Source organism: Sapajus apella, unplaced genomic scaffold (assembly GCF_009761245.1).
Source record: "Sapajus apella isolate SASKATOON/1434 unplaced genomic scaffold, GSC_monkey_1.0 scaffold28, whole genome shotgun sequence".
In the NCBI taxonomy this organism is placed as follows: Eukaryota; Metazoa; Chordata; class Mammalia; order Primates; family Cebidae; genus Sapajus; species Sapajus apella.
In genome coordinates this window covers 7,764,003-7,779,737 of record NW_022436968.1, presented here as the reverse complement: position 1 = coordinate 7,779,737, position 15,735 = coordinate 7,764,003, and the positions used below count along the sequence as shown (strand labels likewise).

At 34.2% G+C, this 15,735-nt stretch overlaps 1 protein-coding gene across 8 annotated transcripts in view; it reads right to left on the bottom strand.

Annotated features, from left to right (window-relative positions):
* TFPI (tissue factor pathway inhibitor) overlaps positions 1-15,735 on the bottom strand; it is an 82,563-nt gene that overhangs the window by 39,600 nt on the left and 27,228 nt on the right. For all 8 annotated transcript variants that reach the window (XM_032292711.1, XM_032292713.1, XM_032292710.1 and 5 more), the window contains one exon: positions 993-1,115. In XM_032292711.1, coding sequence (XP_032148602.1) covers positions 993-1,113 — 121 coding nt within the window. In that variant the 5' untranslated portion in view covers positions 1,114-1,115. The remainder of the gene's footprint in view (positions 1-992; positions 1,116-15,735) is intronic.

Sequence of the window (15,735 nt, the reverse complement as noted above, 5' to 3'; positions counted from 1 at the left end):
CTCTTCCCATCAACAGCAGCACTCTCTGCATGCTTCTGTCACTTTGTTTACTACATTACCCAGAAATAGACTGTCCACCCTTCAGACTCTTCTAGGAAATGGAGAGATTCTTCAGCACCTCATCTCAGCCGTACCTGTTCCTCTAGCACCTTCCACAGTTTCAGGCCCAGAAGATGTATTTATTTAAACTTTACTAAACACACTGAACACAGTCATTTTAAAGCAGTATAAGAGATATAAAATAAGTGCATTTATGGAAATCTTTTTTACATCTTAAACTGCTATATGAAATAAAGCTGTCATTTTGTTAATATTCTCTCATTAAAACCAATACTTGAGATTTCTGTCAATAATTTACTAATCTGCTACAAAATGTTACTTTTAAGAAAGTTATTTTTTCACAATAACCATTACCATACCATCTTCTCTTTGCTCTATTTTTTATTGTTAATATTCTTATTTTTAGATACAGAGTTTTACAGGATTGGAGCTAACTTATATTACTAGATCCTCTGGTGTCCTGCTTGGCTAGATTTTTATATTAGTCTCAACTGGTAAGTTTTTATTTTGGAAATATGGGCAAGAAGCAGAAGAATAACTGAAGCCTCAGATGTCTGAAGTTCCCTTTCCTTCCCCACACTTTTCCTAGTCAAAGGGTGGCATCAAATGTCATAGGGAGTTGTTTTTACCACATGTTGCTCCTTGCAATCGCCCAGAGTTAGTCCAGTGTTTAACATGGTACACTGAATAAAAAAGAGAAGTCTTTAAGCTAAAGTTAGTTGGTTTTGGACTGTTGAGAACACACGTGTGTGTGTACACACACACACACACACACACACACATACACACACACAGAGTATAATAAATTTCCAAGAAAAATATCACTTCAATAACAACTAATTTCTCTCCACAATGGAAAAATATAATACATTTTTAGATTAAAATTGAGAGCTTTGTCTAGCTTAAAAAGAAAAATGTTTCTAATATTTTACCTGTCATAATTATGTATTCATCATCTTCCTCAGAATCCGCATTAAGAGGGGTAGGGGCAAGATTAAACAGCAGGCATATGGAAGCCCAAAGTGCATGTACTTTCTTCATTGTGTAAACCATCTCTGAAATACAGAACACATGCATATCTAATAAACAAAGTGATAATATGGACTCATTTACAGACTAGTAAACATCATATGCGTACTTCAAATGCAAATTTCTATGACGTTGTATGTGTGTACACATACATTTCTCTGTGCATACTCCATGAGTCATATTTAAAATGTATATGTAGTATTCAGAATTATGGGAAAACACACTCAGTGCATATATTTATTAATATTCAAGCAAACGGGTTATATTTCAACTTTGAAAACATAAATAAAAAGGACAATAATTGAAAGACATGGGTAAATACTGATCATATGGCGAATAATGTATTAAGTAAGGTCTGTTTCTGCATGCAGCTTCACTTTCCACATCTTTCTCACGGCTGTTCTTTCTGAGTCAGAACTAATAAGATATTTTTTGTGTTTTTTAAATTATTTCTTTAATGCAACTTTTCATTTCTGATTTATCGTTCCCTCTGCTCTGATTCTTCTTCTTTTTTTTTTAAGGGAACACATTTTCAGAATTTTCATCTTTGTTTCCTTTAAAAAATATATTATTTACCTCAATTTCCGAACCAGGTTTTCTATGAGACAGCCGACAGTCAGAACAGCAGACAAAAGAAATGTCTGACATTCAGCTAGTCCTTTTTCCCAGTTCATTATTTCCCCAGTTTGGGAAGTTATCTGACTCAAAAGAGTTTCACAGAAAAGTGACTATAAGTGATAAGTCATCACCCATCACACTCCGAAGGAAACAGATATCAGTAGGAGAGTGAGACTTTTCCTGTTTCAACATCATTTAAAGATCTATAGCCAAACGAAAAGAAAGAAAGAAAGAAAGAAAAAGAAAGAGAGAAAGAAAGAAAAAAAAAGCAGAATAAAGCAAGAAATCACCTCTAAATATGTTTTTAAAGATGATTACTTCTTTGGATTTAAAGGTGGAAGGAAAAGTGTAATGATCATACAACACAGGAAAAGAAAAACCAAGAACACTTGTTTCCTTCCTGTTCTTAGCCACCAGTGCCATTCCAGTGAGGAAGGAAAGTGAGATCTTATCAGCAAATATTCACAAATGCAGGGACAGATACTCCATCAAAAACAGTCTAGAGAATTATCTGGTTTTGTCTGTGGCAGATCACAGCTGCAATATACACCATTGTGGGTAGCCATATAGTAATCAGGTAATACATGTTATGCTTTAATTTGCATTAAAATCACTAGTGAGATAAGTAACCTTTTTTTTTCTCACAGCACTTTGCAAATGTTAACATACATTTGATTTTTAGTCAGTAGAGAAGCCATATATCTTGTAAATCATACCATAAACTATTTGAATTTACCAATATATATGTATGCCTGTTTATATAGCAATATGATTTTGAAGAATCTTTAAACTTCTAATCCTTATCTCATTTTTGAACACATATTTTTCAGTGATTTATTTGTTTCCATTTGATTATTTGAAATATACGATCCTGCTATACTTTGAGTATAAAATACAGAATATGGTTTGTATCACACAGTTCAGGAAGCAGGCTGTGTTTGAGGGCCTACTGAAACAATTGAGTCAGGGCTCTAAATCCAAGAAGTTCCTCTCTTAAAAAATGGCGGCCTAGGATACTTCACAAACTTAGTACTTTAGACTTTCCTTGGGTGCTAGGATTAGAAACCAACTCTGACAAATCTGGATCATCAGTTTATTTATTCTAGAATATTTGGAACAATCTGGGACAGCAAGGTCAAGGTTGCACTGGTTCTCAGAAACAACTAAAGCTGGTGAGCCAAGCACCACCAGATATTTCTCATTGTGGCTACACACCTTAGACAGCTTCATTTTCTCTTGGTGTGACCCAATCTTCTTGCATAGCATGCTGCATGATCAATGGACTATTCTGGGTTTTAAACCTTAGGAGTTTTTCCATCAAAATAGCATGACTACTTCTCTTTATAGCCTAGGCTTAAAGAGCTTGAGACTAGCTCTGATAGATTGAGCTTGAAACAAGGGCCACCTCTGGGACCAACACATTTAAGCTGGGAATTGTAGGAGACCATCATGGATTTGGTGGACTCACAACCAGTCTGGGGTCAGGAATAAGAAAATGCAATCACATTGCAAATATTAATGAAATTATATGGTCTGGGTGGTGGAGGGGACAAGTGTAACTCCCAGAAGGAGGAAATTCTTGCTTTCAGAAGGGCAGGGTGTTGAACAGATAAAACTATGACTATATATCATAGCAAGCCATAGCTAAATAATAGCATACGTAATTTAGAAAAAAGAAAAATAAGCAAAAGGAAAATAAAGTACATGAATTGCAGGAGGAATTAAATATCCAAATTTTTATTCAAAAATTCTGTCTGGTTCTGGGTGATAACAGATTTAATGTAGGTATGAATCCATGCACCAACTTCTATATACCATACAAAATATTTTTCCTTTTGGAAAACTCCAACTTTCTTAAAATTGGTAAACAGAGATTTACAAAACACCATCTGTCGGTCTCCTCCCCACATAGGCTAGCAGATAATTTGATGTAAAGATCTCCTTGATAAGCCCATAATCTTGGCTTTCTAATAGAAACATCTTCTTTAAAAAATTGACTTAATTATTTAAAATAGTTTTATATTTACCAAAAAAAAAAAAAAATGAGAAGAGCATACAGAGACTTCTCATACAACTCACACGCAGTTTCCTTATTAACATGTTACATTAGTATGGTGTACTTATCATTAATATACCAAAATTGATATTGTTACTAACTAAAGTCCATACTTTAGTCAAATATCCTTAGCTTTTTCCTAACTCTTTTTCTATTCTAGCAACCCATCCAGAATACCAAACTGCTCTGATTGTCATCTCTCCTTAGGTTCCCGTTGGCTATGACAGTTCGTCAGACTTTTCTTATTTTTGATGATCTTGACAGTTTTGAGTAATACTGGTCAGGTATTTTGCAGGGTATCCCCTCATTAGAATGTATCTGATGTTTTTAGTCATAATTAGACCAGGGTTATGGGGTCTGAGGAAGAAGATCACAGAGGTAAAGGCCATTTTTTGTCACATTAAGACAGGATATATACTACCAACGTGATTTATGACTGCTGATATTGATCTTAAATGCCTGGCTGGGGTAATGATTGTTAGGTTTCTCCACTATGAAGTTACTTCCTACCCCCAACTTTCCCTATGGTACTCTTTATTATTATTATACTTTAAGCGCTGGGATACATGTGTGGAATGTGTAGATTTGTTACATAGGTATACATGTGCCATGATGGTTTGCTGCACCCATCAACCCATTATCTACATTAGGAATTTCTACTAATACTATCCCTCCCCTCACCGCCTCATCCCCTGACAGGCTCCAGTGTGTGATGGTTCCCTCCCTATGTCCATGTGTTCTCATTGTCTGACCCCTACTTATGAATGAGAACATGCAGTGTTTGGTTTTCTGTTCTTGTGTTAGTTTGCTGAGAATGATGGTTTCCCGCTTCATCCATGTCCCAGCAAAGGACATGAACTCATCCTTTTTTATGACTGCATAGTATTCCATGGTGCATATGTGCCATATTTTCTTTATCCAGTCTATCATTGATGGGCATTTGCATTGGTCCAAGTCTTTCCTATTGTGCCACAATAAACATACGTGTGCATGTGTCTTTATAGTAGAATGATTTATAATCCTTTGGGTATATATACAGGAGTGGGACGGTTAAGTCAAATGGTATTTCTATTTCTAGATCCTTGAGGAATTGCCACACTGACTTCCAAAATGGTTGAACTAATTTACAGTATAAAAGCGTTCCTATTTCTCTATATCCTGTCCAACATCTGTTGTTCCTGACATTTTAATGATCGCCATTCTAACTGGAGTGAGATGGTATCTCATTGTGGTTTTGATTTGCATTTCTCTAATGACCAGGGATAATGAGCTTTTTTTTTCATATGTTTGTTGGCTGCATAAATGTCTTCTTTTGAAAAGTGTCTGCTCATATCCTTCACCCACTTTTTGATGTGTGTGTGTGTGTATGTGTGTGTGTGTGTGTGTGTGTGTGTGTGTGTGTTTTCTGCAAATTAAAGTTCTTTGTAGATTCCAGATATTAGCCCTTTGTCAGATGGATAGATTGCAAATATTTCCTGCCATTCTGTAGGTTGCCTGTTCACTCTGATGATAGTTTCTCTTGCTGTGCAGAAGCTCTTTAGTTTAATTGGATCCCATTTGTCAATTTTGGCTTTGTTGCTATTGCTTTTTGTGTTTTAGTCATGAAGTCTTTGCCCATACCTATGTGCTGAATGGTATTGCCTAGGTTTTCTTCTAGAGTTTTTATGGTTTTAGATATTACATTTCAGTCTTTATTTCAGCTTGAGTTAATTTTTGTATAATGTGTAAAGAAGGGATCTAGTTTCATATTTCTGCATATGGCTAGCCAGTTTTGTCAACACCATTTATGGAATTCTTTCCCCATTGCCTGTTTTTGTCAGATTTGTCAAAGACCCAATGGTTGTAGATGTGTGATGTTATTTCTGAGGCCTCTGTTCTGTTCCATTGGTTTACATCTCTGTTTTGGTACCAGTACCATGCTGTTTTGGTTACTGTTACCTTGTAGTATAGTTTGAAATCAGGTAGTCTGATGCCTCCAGCTTTGTTCTTTTTGCTCAGAATTGTCTTGGCTATATGGGCTCTTCTTTGGTTCCATATGAAATTTAAAGTAGTTTTTTTTTTTTTTTTTGTGAAGAAAGTTAATGGTAGCTTGATGGGATAGCATTGAATCCATAAATTACTTTGGGTAGTATGGCCATTTCATGAGACTGATTCTTTTTATCCATGAGGATGAATGTTTTTCCATTTGTTTGTGTCCTCTATTATACCCTTGACTAGTGGTTTGTAGTTCTCCTTGAAGAGATCTTTCACATTCCTTGTGATTTGTATTCCCATGTATTCCTTATGAAGTTTAGTTTGGCTGGATATGAAATTCTGGATTAAAAATTCTTTTCTTTAAGAATGTTTAATATTGGCCCTCATTCTCTTCTGGCTTGAAGGGTTTATGCAGAAAGATCTCTGTTAGTCTTATGGGCTTCCCTTTATGGGGAACTCAACCTTTCTCTCTGGCTGCCCTTAACATTTTATCCTTCATTTTAACCTTGATGAATCTGATGATTATGTGTTTTGGGGTTGCTCTTCTTGAAGAATATCTTTGTGGTGTTCTCTGTATATCCTGAATTTGAATGTTGGCCTGTGTTGCTAGGTTGGGGAAGTCCTCCTATATAATATCCTGAACAGCATTTTCCAACTTGGTTTCCATATCCCTGTCACTTTCAGGTGCACCAAACAAATATAACTGCTAGCTCACTGTCTGCTTAAACGGCCACCCAGTTTTGTGCTTGAAACCCAGGGTCCTGGTGGCATAGGCACCTGAGGGAATCTCCTGGTCTGCAGGTTGTGAAGACCCTGAGAAAAGCATAGTATCTGGGCTGGAGTGCACTGTTCTTCAGGGCACAGTCCTTCACTGCGTCCCTTGCCTAGGGAAGGGAGTTCCCTGGCCTCTAGCGCTTGCCTTGTGAGGCAATGCCCCACTCTGCTTCAGCTTGACCTCTGTGGGCGGCAACCACTGTCTAATCAGTCCCACTGAATGAGCCAGTACATCAGTTGGAAATGCAGAAATCACCCATCTTCTGCATTGATCTCGGTGGGAGCTGCAGATTGGAGCCCTTCCTATTTGGCCATCTTGGCAGCCACCCATACTGTACACTTTGGAAGAAAGTCACTACCTATAGCCAACACTTAAAAAGAATGTAGAATTATGGTTCTTCTCCTTAAGGTGACATTATCTGTATAAATTGTTTGGCATACTTTTGCACTAGGTATTTGTCTCCTCTCTTTATTAAATTATTTAATCCTTTACTTATATCGGTATGGACTCATGGATATTTATTCTACACCTTGTGTTATAATTCAATATAACTTTACTTGTATTGTTGTTCATATGGTCCCCTGGCTTTGGCAAATTTGAGAAAGCATTCAGTTGGCTCCTGTAATTCTTTGACATAGCTCCATCAATATGAGTTTTTAATATTCTCTGAGTAACTTTTTACTTTTTGTCAGGCCTAGATGCCCCAGGCTCATATTGTATATTTTATGCTGCACTCTTAGAATCACAGCCATTTCTCCAAGAAGCCCTGATTCCTTTTATTAGAGATAGGCATTAGAAATCCAAGTCTGAGCTCTAGGCATGCTCATTGTTACTGGGATGTCATTTATTTTAGGCCTTCTTTTTGGCATATTAAAGAAACACATGTGTGTATTCCACCATATCTGTAAAGGTACACTATTTTTGAACACATCAGCATGGTTTTCTGCACCTGGCTTATCTTACTTACTATACCATCCATGTTGTCACAAATAGTAGGATCTCCTATTTTAAGGCTGAATAATATTTCACTGTATATATGTGTATACCACATTTCTTTATTCATTCATTAGTTAAAGAATGCTTGAATTGTTTCCATATTTTGGTTATTGTGAGTAATATCTCAATGAACATGGGAATACAGTATCTTTTCAAGACTCTGATTTTAATTCTTTTTTAATTCCCAGGAGTGGAATTGCTGGATGGTATGACAGTTTTAGTTTTAAGTTTTGAGAAATCTTCATATTATTGCCCATATCTACTGCACCACTTTACATTTCTGCCAACAATTGGCCAGCATTCCAATTTCTACACATCCTTTCCAACATGTTACATTTTGAGTGTTTTTTATAATAGCCATTTGAACAGGCATAAAGTGATATCTCATTATTATTTAGATTTTCATTTTATTGGTAAATAATGCTGCTACTCATCTTTTTATATACCTGATACGTATGTCTTCTTTGGAGAAAAATGTGTTCAACTCCTTTGTCCATTTAAAAAAAAGTTTCTGCTGTTCAGTTGAAGAAGTTCCTTATATATCCTGGAAATTATCAGATATATAATTTGAAAATATGTTCTCTCATTTCATAGCTTGTCATTTTATTCTATTGATTGTCTCCATTGCCATGCAGAGCTTTTTAATTTAATGTAATCTTACTTGTCTATTTTTGCTTTTGTTGCTTGTACTTTTGGTCTCATATTAAAAAAATCATTGTCAAGACAAATGTCAAGAAGATTTACCCTATGTTTTTTGATGGGAAGTTTTACATTTTCAGGTAGTAGCTATAGTAGCCAAACTCCTAGAAGCAGAGAATGTAATAGTGGTTGCTAGGGGCTGGAGAGTGGGGAAAATAGAGTGCTTGTTGTTCAATGGGTACAAAGTTTTAGTTACTCTAGAATAGTAAATTCTAGCGATCTGCTGTACAACATATTGTTTATTGTTAACAACATGGTATTTTATTTAAACAACTCAATGAAGTTGTTTAAAAAATTCTGTGAAATAAATACATAAATAAATAAGGAAACAGCTTTGTCTATTTAAGCCAAACGTTAGTTCGGCTTAAATTATGCATGTATTCAACACATGAATTATTTTAGCCCTCTCTCTTGACGTATCTGTAAACCTTTTCTCCCAATAGTGAGAAACTTGACTCCCACCATCCACCAGCTCTTTAATTAATTGTTCCATTATAATATACATGTATAACAATAGGAAAATTGTTAATCCATATGTCTGGGATACATCTTTATTAACTAGAGGGCAGTGTTTGTGTTCAGTTCTGTTTCCCTTTAGATTCACAGGCTCCACTTATTTTCAAAATTATTTAGATCAGCCCTCGTCCACCCCAAACTCCTTCAGTGAGGTTGCCTTATACATTAATAATAGTGAGATTTTCTTGTCACAGCCTGCATTCCTTCCACATTCCTGGCCTTTTAAGTTATACTTTTAAATTGTATACATTAAAATTCACTCTTCGTGCTGTAGCTGTCTATGAGTTTCAACAATTGCATAGTGACACATATCCACAGAATAGTTGCAGTATCATACAGAATATTTTACTCTAAGTATTCTCTGTACTTTATCCATTCAATCTTTTCATCCTCCCCTCCATTCCCTTTGAAGTTATTGATCTTTTTACTGTATTTATAGGTTTGTCTTTTCCAGAATGTCATATAGTTGGAATCATACATTATGTAGTGCTTTCAATTTTGCTTCTTACACTTAGAAACTTGCATTTAAGGTTCCTCTATATCTTTTCATGGCAAGATAGTGCATTCTCATTTTTCATTATCACTGAGTAGTATTCCGTTATATGGGTTTATAACAATTGTTTGTTAATGTATTGAAGAACATCTTAGTTGCTTCTAGTTTTTTTGTAATTATGAATAAAGCTTCTATAAATATTGTGTGTGGTTTATTTGCATGGACATATGTTTTGAAATCAGTTGGGTAAATATGTATGAGGATGACTGCTGGAATGTATGTTAAGACTATGCTTAACTTTGTAAGACACTAGCAATTGTTTCTTCCGAAATGGCTATACCATTTTGTATTCCCACCAGCAATGAAGGAAATTTCCTGTTGATCTGCCTCCTCATCAGTATTTGGGCTGCCAATTTCTAGGGCTTTAGTTATTTTAACATTTGTCTACTAGTATCTCATTATTGTTTTAAGTCTGAATTTTCTGATGAGAATGATAAGTATCTTTCCATATACTTATTTACCATCTGTGTATCTTCTTTATGTGTTTATTTTCTTATTGTTGAGATTTAAGAATTCTTTGCATATTTTGATATATGTTCTTTATCAGATATGAGGTTTGCAAATACAGTCTGAGGGATCATGTTTTTATTTTGTTGTTAGTGAGTTTCAGGATGCGACCACGTGACTTGGTGGACTTTATTTTTTTTGATCTTGAATTACATTGTGCTGATTGTTTGGAAAGAAAGTCTTTTTGAAAGCCACTGTATAGGTGTAACAAACTGTTCAATATCACAGAGTCCACAAATTTAAAAGTACAGCTAGAATATTTTATTTAATGGTTTGACATACTTTCCTGCCTTAAAATATATTTACTTTTTTTCTACAGAATCATAATATTTTTACTATTTTACTTTCTTTCTATTTGGATGGTATTTCATTGTCCAGACAACTGTAGCATAATTTAAAGGCATGTCTTTTAAATTGTGCATTCTTTCTTCTAACTGTTCAATATTCCCATATTTATAATTTATTTAAACTTTCTTGGTATGGAAGCCAGTCAGCTAAATTGAGTTCATAGATAAACAAGACTGTTGAGCCCGTGGCTCGATACATTTATCATAATATTTTTCTGAATTAGTTAAACCTATCACAGGTACAATCTTACACCTGATTTTTTTCAAAATTTTCTTCAGATATCATTTGTCATGTGTGATTCATCAAGATTAATTGTGACAGTTCAGTCAATAATGCTTTGAGAATTTATTTAAACATATCAAGCATAGAAAAACATTCTGTTTGATGAAAACTTTACAGAGGAAAGCTGACTTAGTATATTTGAAAATGAAAGTAAAAATATATTTTTCATAGTATTTAAAAATCAAGCATGATTTTTGCACCATCTTAATTAGTCAGGCATACTGATTCTTACATTAGGCTCCTCTTTTTGATATATTGGCTTCAGAGTGCCTTGACAAATCTCCTTTAATTTTTAATTTATCAAATGTTGTTTAAGCAAGGATATTTTATATAAATGTGTTAGTGACTAGTTGTGCATGATGACATGTTAGACGTTACGGGAGAATTGAAAATATAGACAAATCCTGGAATCCTTAAGGAATTTATGCTAAACACATCTTGAGAAATAATGCTACAAATAAAGTCAGTAGATTTTCTGGATCATAAAAATATAATAATGTATAACGTGCTTGCTCATTTGTTAAAATTAAGAATACACAGAGAGATATTGAGAAGACAATGTTATAAGTAAAATTAACAGCTGGAATATTGCAGAGGATTAGATTGAAATTAAAAAGAGAGTGCTATCACTGGAACTACAGAGAAAAGCAGATATGAGAGACTTTTAGAGTATTGGTAAAATTGAGTAATTGAGTAGATAAAGGATGTGAAAGACAGAGAATTCAAGGATATCCTGAATGAGTTGTGCTATTCATACAACTAGATAAATTAAAATAAGTATTAATTGGTGTGTTTATTATGGATAAATCCAGTCCTACACTGATTGCATCTGATGTTATAACTTTTCTAACTGTATAAGTGCAGGTTGACACATGAAGCAGGAGCTGGGAAATGTTTAACTGTGTTATTATCATCCTCATCATTGTGAGACGGGATCATTTCACCAAGGCGAAGAGTTCTAATACATCATTTGCAACTACTTTTTCAACTTGATTTCCTGTAAGCCTTTCCAGCAATCACTCAGCTTTATGACTTCTACCTATTAATCCTTTGGTTCCATTGATACTGCTGATTCTTGAATATACCAAGGTCATTCTTGATTTAGTACTTCTAAACTGCTATCTCCTATGCTGGGAACACTCCTCTACAAGAAATTGAAATGGCAGACTTCCTTCTTATTCAGGACCTCTGGCCGGGTATTCCAGTCAGGTATTCTCTCTTCTGAAAGCTGTTCATCAAGTACCTTATTTAAGAAACTACCATCAGTTTCTTTGCTCCTCTCTATCCCTATATTTTGCTTTTTAAAAATATTACTTGTCTTTTAAATTTTTTAAAATATTACTTATCTTTTCATTATTGAGTTGTAGAAAATCTTTATATGTAATGGATATAAATTATTTGTCAAATACATATATATTATAAATTTTTTTTCAGTTATTGGCTTATCTATTTTCTTACAAGTGTCTTTTAATGAGCACTAATTTTTGGTTTAGATAAATTTAATTTTTAAAATAATTTAATTATTCATAGATTTGTACAAATATTATTACATTCAATTTTAGAACAATTTCATTCCCCCATAAGGAAATTCTCCACCCTTTAGGCATCACCATCTTTCCCTAAATTTCCCCATCTCTACATCACTAGAAAACAATTGTTTGGCCTCTATCTGTATGTATTGCCTATTCTGAAAATTTTAGTTAAATGTAATAATATAATATGTGGCCTACTGTGTCTGGCTTCTTCAATTAACATGTTTTCAGGGTCCATTTATGCTGTAGCATGTATTATTGCTTTGCTTCTTTTTATTGCTGAAAATATTTTATAGTATAAATATATTAAAATGTATTCACTCATCAATTAATAGAAATTTGTGCCGTTTCTACTTTTTGCTTATTATGAACAATGCTGCTATGACCATTTGTAGACAAGTTTTGGTGTGAACATATTTTTTCATTTCTTTTGGGTATATCACTAGGGGTAAGATTCTTGAATCACATGACAATTCTATGTTCAACCATTTGAGGTACTTCCAGACTATTTCCAAAGCAGCTGCACCATTTTTCATTCATACCAGTAATGTCTTGCTTTATTTTTTGAATAGCACTTGTCACCATTTATATATTTATGGCTTACATGTGTGCTGTCTCTATCATTCAGATGTTTTCTATTCTTAGCACAGGCACTTTACGTAGGATTCACAACTCTATGTTCAATATCCCAAACAATGACTGATACAAGTAATACTTGATAAATAATTAATAAATTAGAATAAACGTTGTGAGTTAAAATTAGGCTGCTGTATAGATCTTTGGATATATGCATGGTGTTTTATTTCTACTAATTCCACCAAAAGTAAAGAGATCAGTAAACAAGTACTGGGAAATGGTGCCATAAATATTTTAAAAATTGTGTCCTGTATTGCTTCTTTCATTTTTTAAAGGTATGAAATACTTCAAATTGTTTTAACGAATGTTTAATAAAAAATGAAACACAAATGACGTAGATTCAACATTTTTACAATTTTGCTGAAATGATAGATATTTTTCAAGTCAAAGAAGACAGATAAGAATGATTGCTGAAATTCAAGCAAAAGAGAAATGTGAGTCTGTGGGAAAGATAGCAAAAAAAAATATGCTTAGAAAAGAGGTAATTAGAAGAAAAGCATAATTTGCTATTTTACTCTTTATAATATTAATATTAATGAAAGAATATGTGAAAGACAGGTAAATGGTCTATATTGAATCTACTAAGAGAGGACCCAAGAAAGGAAAGAAAAAAGGAAGAACTTTGAGATTTTCACTTTGTGTGAACTCTTCTATGAACTTCATATGAACTATAATCCCCTCAATAATCCTAGCCTATAAGAGGTATGATGTAGTACATCTCAGGAAAAATGAGGTTCATAAAGGAAATATAACTTTTCTCAATAGAATAAAACAGAGTAATATTTGCACTCATATCTCAGTGACTCCAGGATTCATGGACACTTGGCCACACAAAGCTACCTTCCAAGAATTAGTTATTTTGTCTCCAGCATCTTTGGGAAAGCACTCTGCCTCCAGTTGCCTTCATGATTATTCTGGTTTGCTTGGCAGGTGCATTACTGTAGTAGAGATGGCTGTCTCCCTTACGGAAACTAAAAGCCATTAAATCAATCCATGTAATGCTCCATGCTGCCATCCCAAGTAGCTCCTTTGCTTCACCCTTCTTCCCTTCGTCCTTTTTCTCCTTTCCCTCTCTCTTTCTCTAGATTTTCCTTTCTTTTTAAAGTTTGTTTAGTGATTAAGAAGAGGGGGTTAGTAGTAAGACTGTTTTAGGGGCTGAATTGTGTCCCCTTTCCAATTTATATGTTAAAGTTTTATCACCCAGTACCTCAGAATGCAACTGTATTTCAAAACAAGACCTCTAATGAGGTTACTAAGAATAGGTGGGGGGACAGATGAGGGTTGGCAGGGGATGGGGGGATTGGGAAGGGATAACATTAGGAGAAATACCTATTGTAGATAACGGCCAGGGAAGGGGGATGGAAGGAGCATACCACGATAGCACGTGTATACCTATGCAACAAACCTGCACATTCTGCATATGCACTCCAGGACTTAAAGTATAATAATAAAAAAAAGAATAAATGCCATTGGGGTTGAGCCCTAATCCAATATGTCTGGTATCCCTATAAAATCAGGAGATTAGGACACGGACACACACAGAGGAAAGGCTGAACATCTTTAAATCAAGAACAAAAGCTCAGAAGAAATCAATCTTACTGATTACCTTGATCTCAAACTTCTAGCCTTCAGGACCATGAGGAAATAACAAACTACTCAGTTTAGCACTTTGTTATGGCAGCCCTAGCCAACTAAAACAGATCATACAAACGCCAGTTCTGTAACTTACTAAGTATATAAACCTGACACTATATTTGCTTCTATCTCTATTTACTTATCTATAAAATGGGTACTTTACTAGAACCTACCACATAGTATTATAATGGATTAAATAGAAAAGAATTAGAATGGAGAATAGCTTGATAATGTTAGCTATTATGATTTTTATAAGTAACTTTTGAAAACCTCGGGTACACTGTAAAAATAGAAGCTCAGTATTTATAGAGCTTATTCTGTGTTAAGAATGTCATCTCAGGCTTTTTGAAGGCCTAAAAATATAATTGAAAAATAACAGTGATTTGGAAAGAGTTTAAAAGTCAAACCGAGAGACATTTTTGTTTGAATTTGATTAAGCATGGGAACTAAGAATTGCAAGACTGCAAGTGGTAAGGTGAAGCAGTACAGGTATCAATGTAAAAGGCATGTTCTAAAGATTCAGATCCATTGGAGCTAAAATATTTTGGCAATTTGGCTTTGGTGGTTTGAAGAAAAAACCTCAAAGGGAATGGCAACGGATATTGACAAGAATGAGATGTATGGGATGAAAAAAAGAAAAGAGCAAGAGGCTCACATAGAATTAAAGAGAGTAATAGGATTAAATTATAACATTAGATTTCTATTTCAACATTTTGAGAAAGGTATGATACAACTAGTTGGCAGTTATTGATCTATTTTATCATCCGTTTTATAGCATACACATTATCATCTTTAAATGAATCTTGAAAAAATATGTGGTGCTTACATGTATATTAAAAGCATGGTACTTATATAATTTAAAGTTTCTAGTTCAGATTTTTCTCTCTTTATTACATATTGCTGAATTTTCTTCTTTCTTAAAGTTTTACTATTAATCTTTAAGCTCAGTGAGTACTTTGCCATGTCTAAAGGAAAGAAATTTCATTTTAGCTGCTTATTTATGGTGTACCAGTGGAAGACAGAAGAGACAAAACCTGACAACCAGAAAAGAAGAAAAGAAATAACTTGAAGAATCTTTCTAATTTTCTGCTCAGCAGTGGCTAATGTCGTTGTCCTCTTGTTGATTACTGCCATCCACTGAATTTGGCTCATCTCCAGGGGGCCTACCCTTCTGTCCACTAAAACGTGGCAGCCTGTTTTTTTCTTTTTAATCTTTAACTGATGTGCTTTCATTTTGTTTTATTTTATTTTACTTTGACTGTTTTTCATTTTGGGTGAGTTTAAGGCACACTAATACCAAAGAAAATGAATAAAGAAAGAAAACATTAGAATAAAACTATGGTGGAGGAGAGGGGGACAAGAAACTCTACAGGAATTCTGATAGCTTTCTATTTCCTATTTTTCATGTTTACTTTAGGTAAGTAGTGTTCTCAGTTGTAAATCAACAAAATATTGACAATAACTAGGATTTGCAAGTAGATTTTTGTTAATAAACATTCTTTACTAGATTTTCAACTCT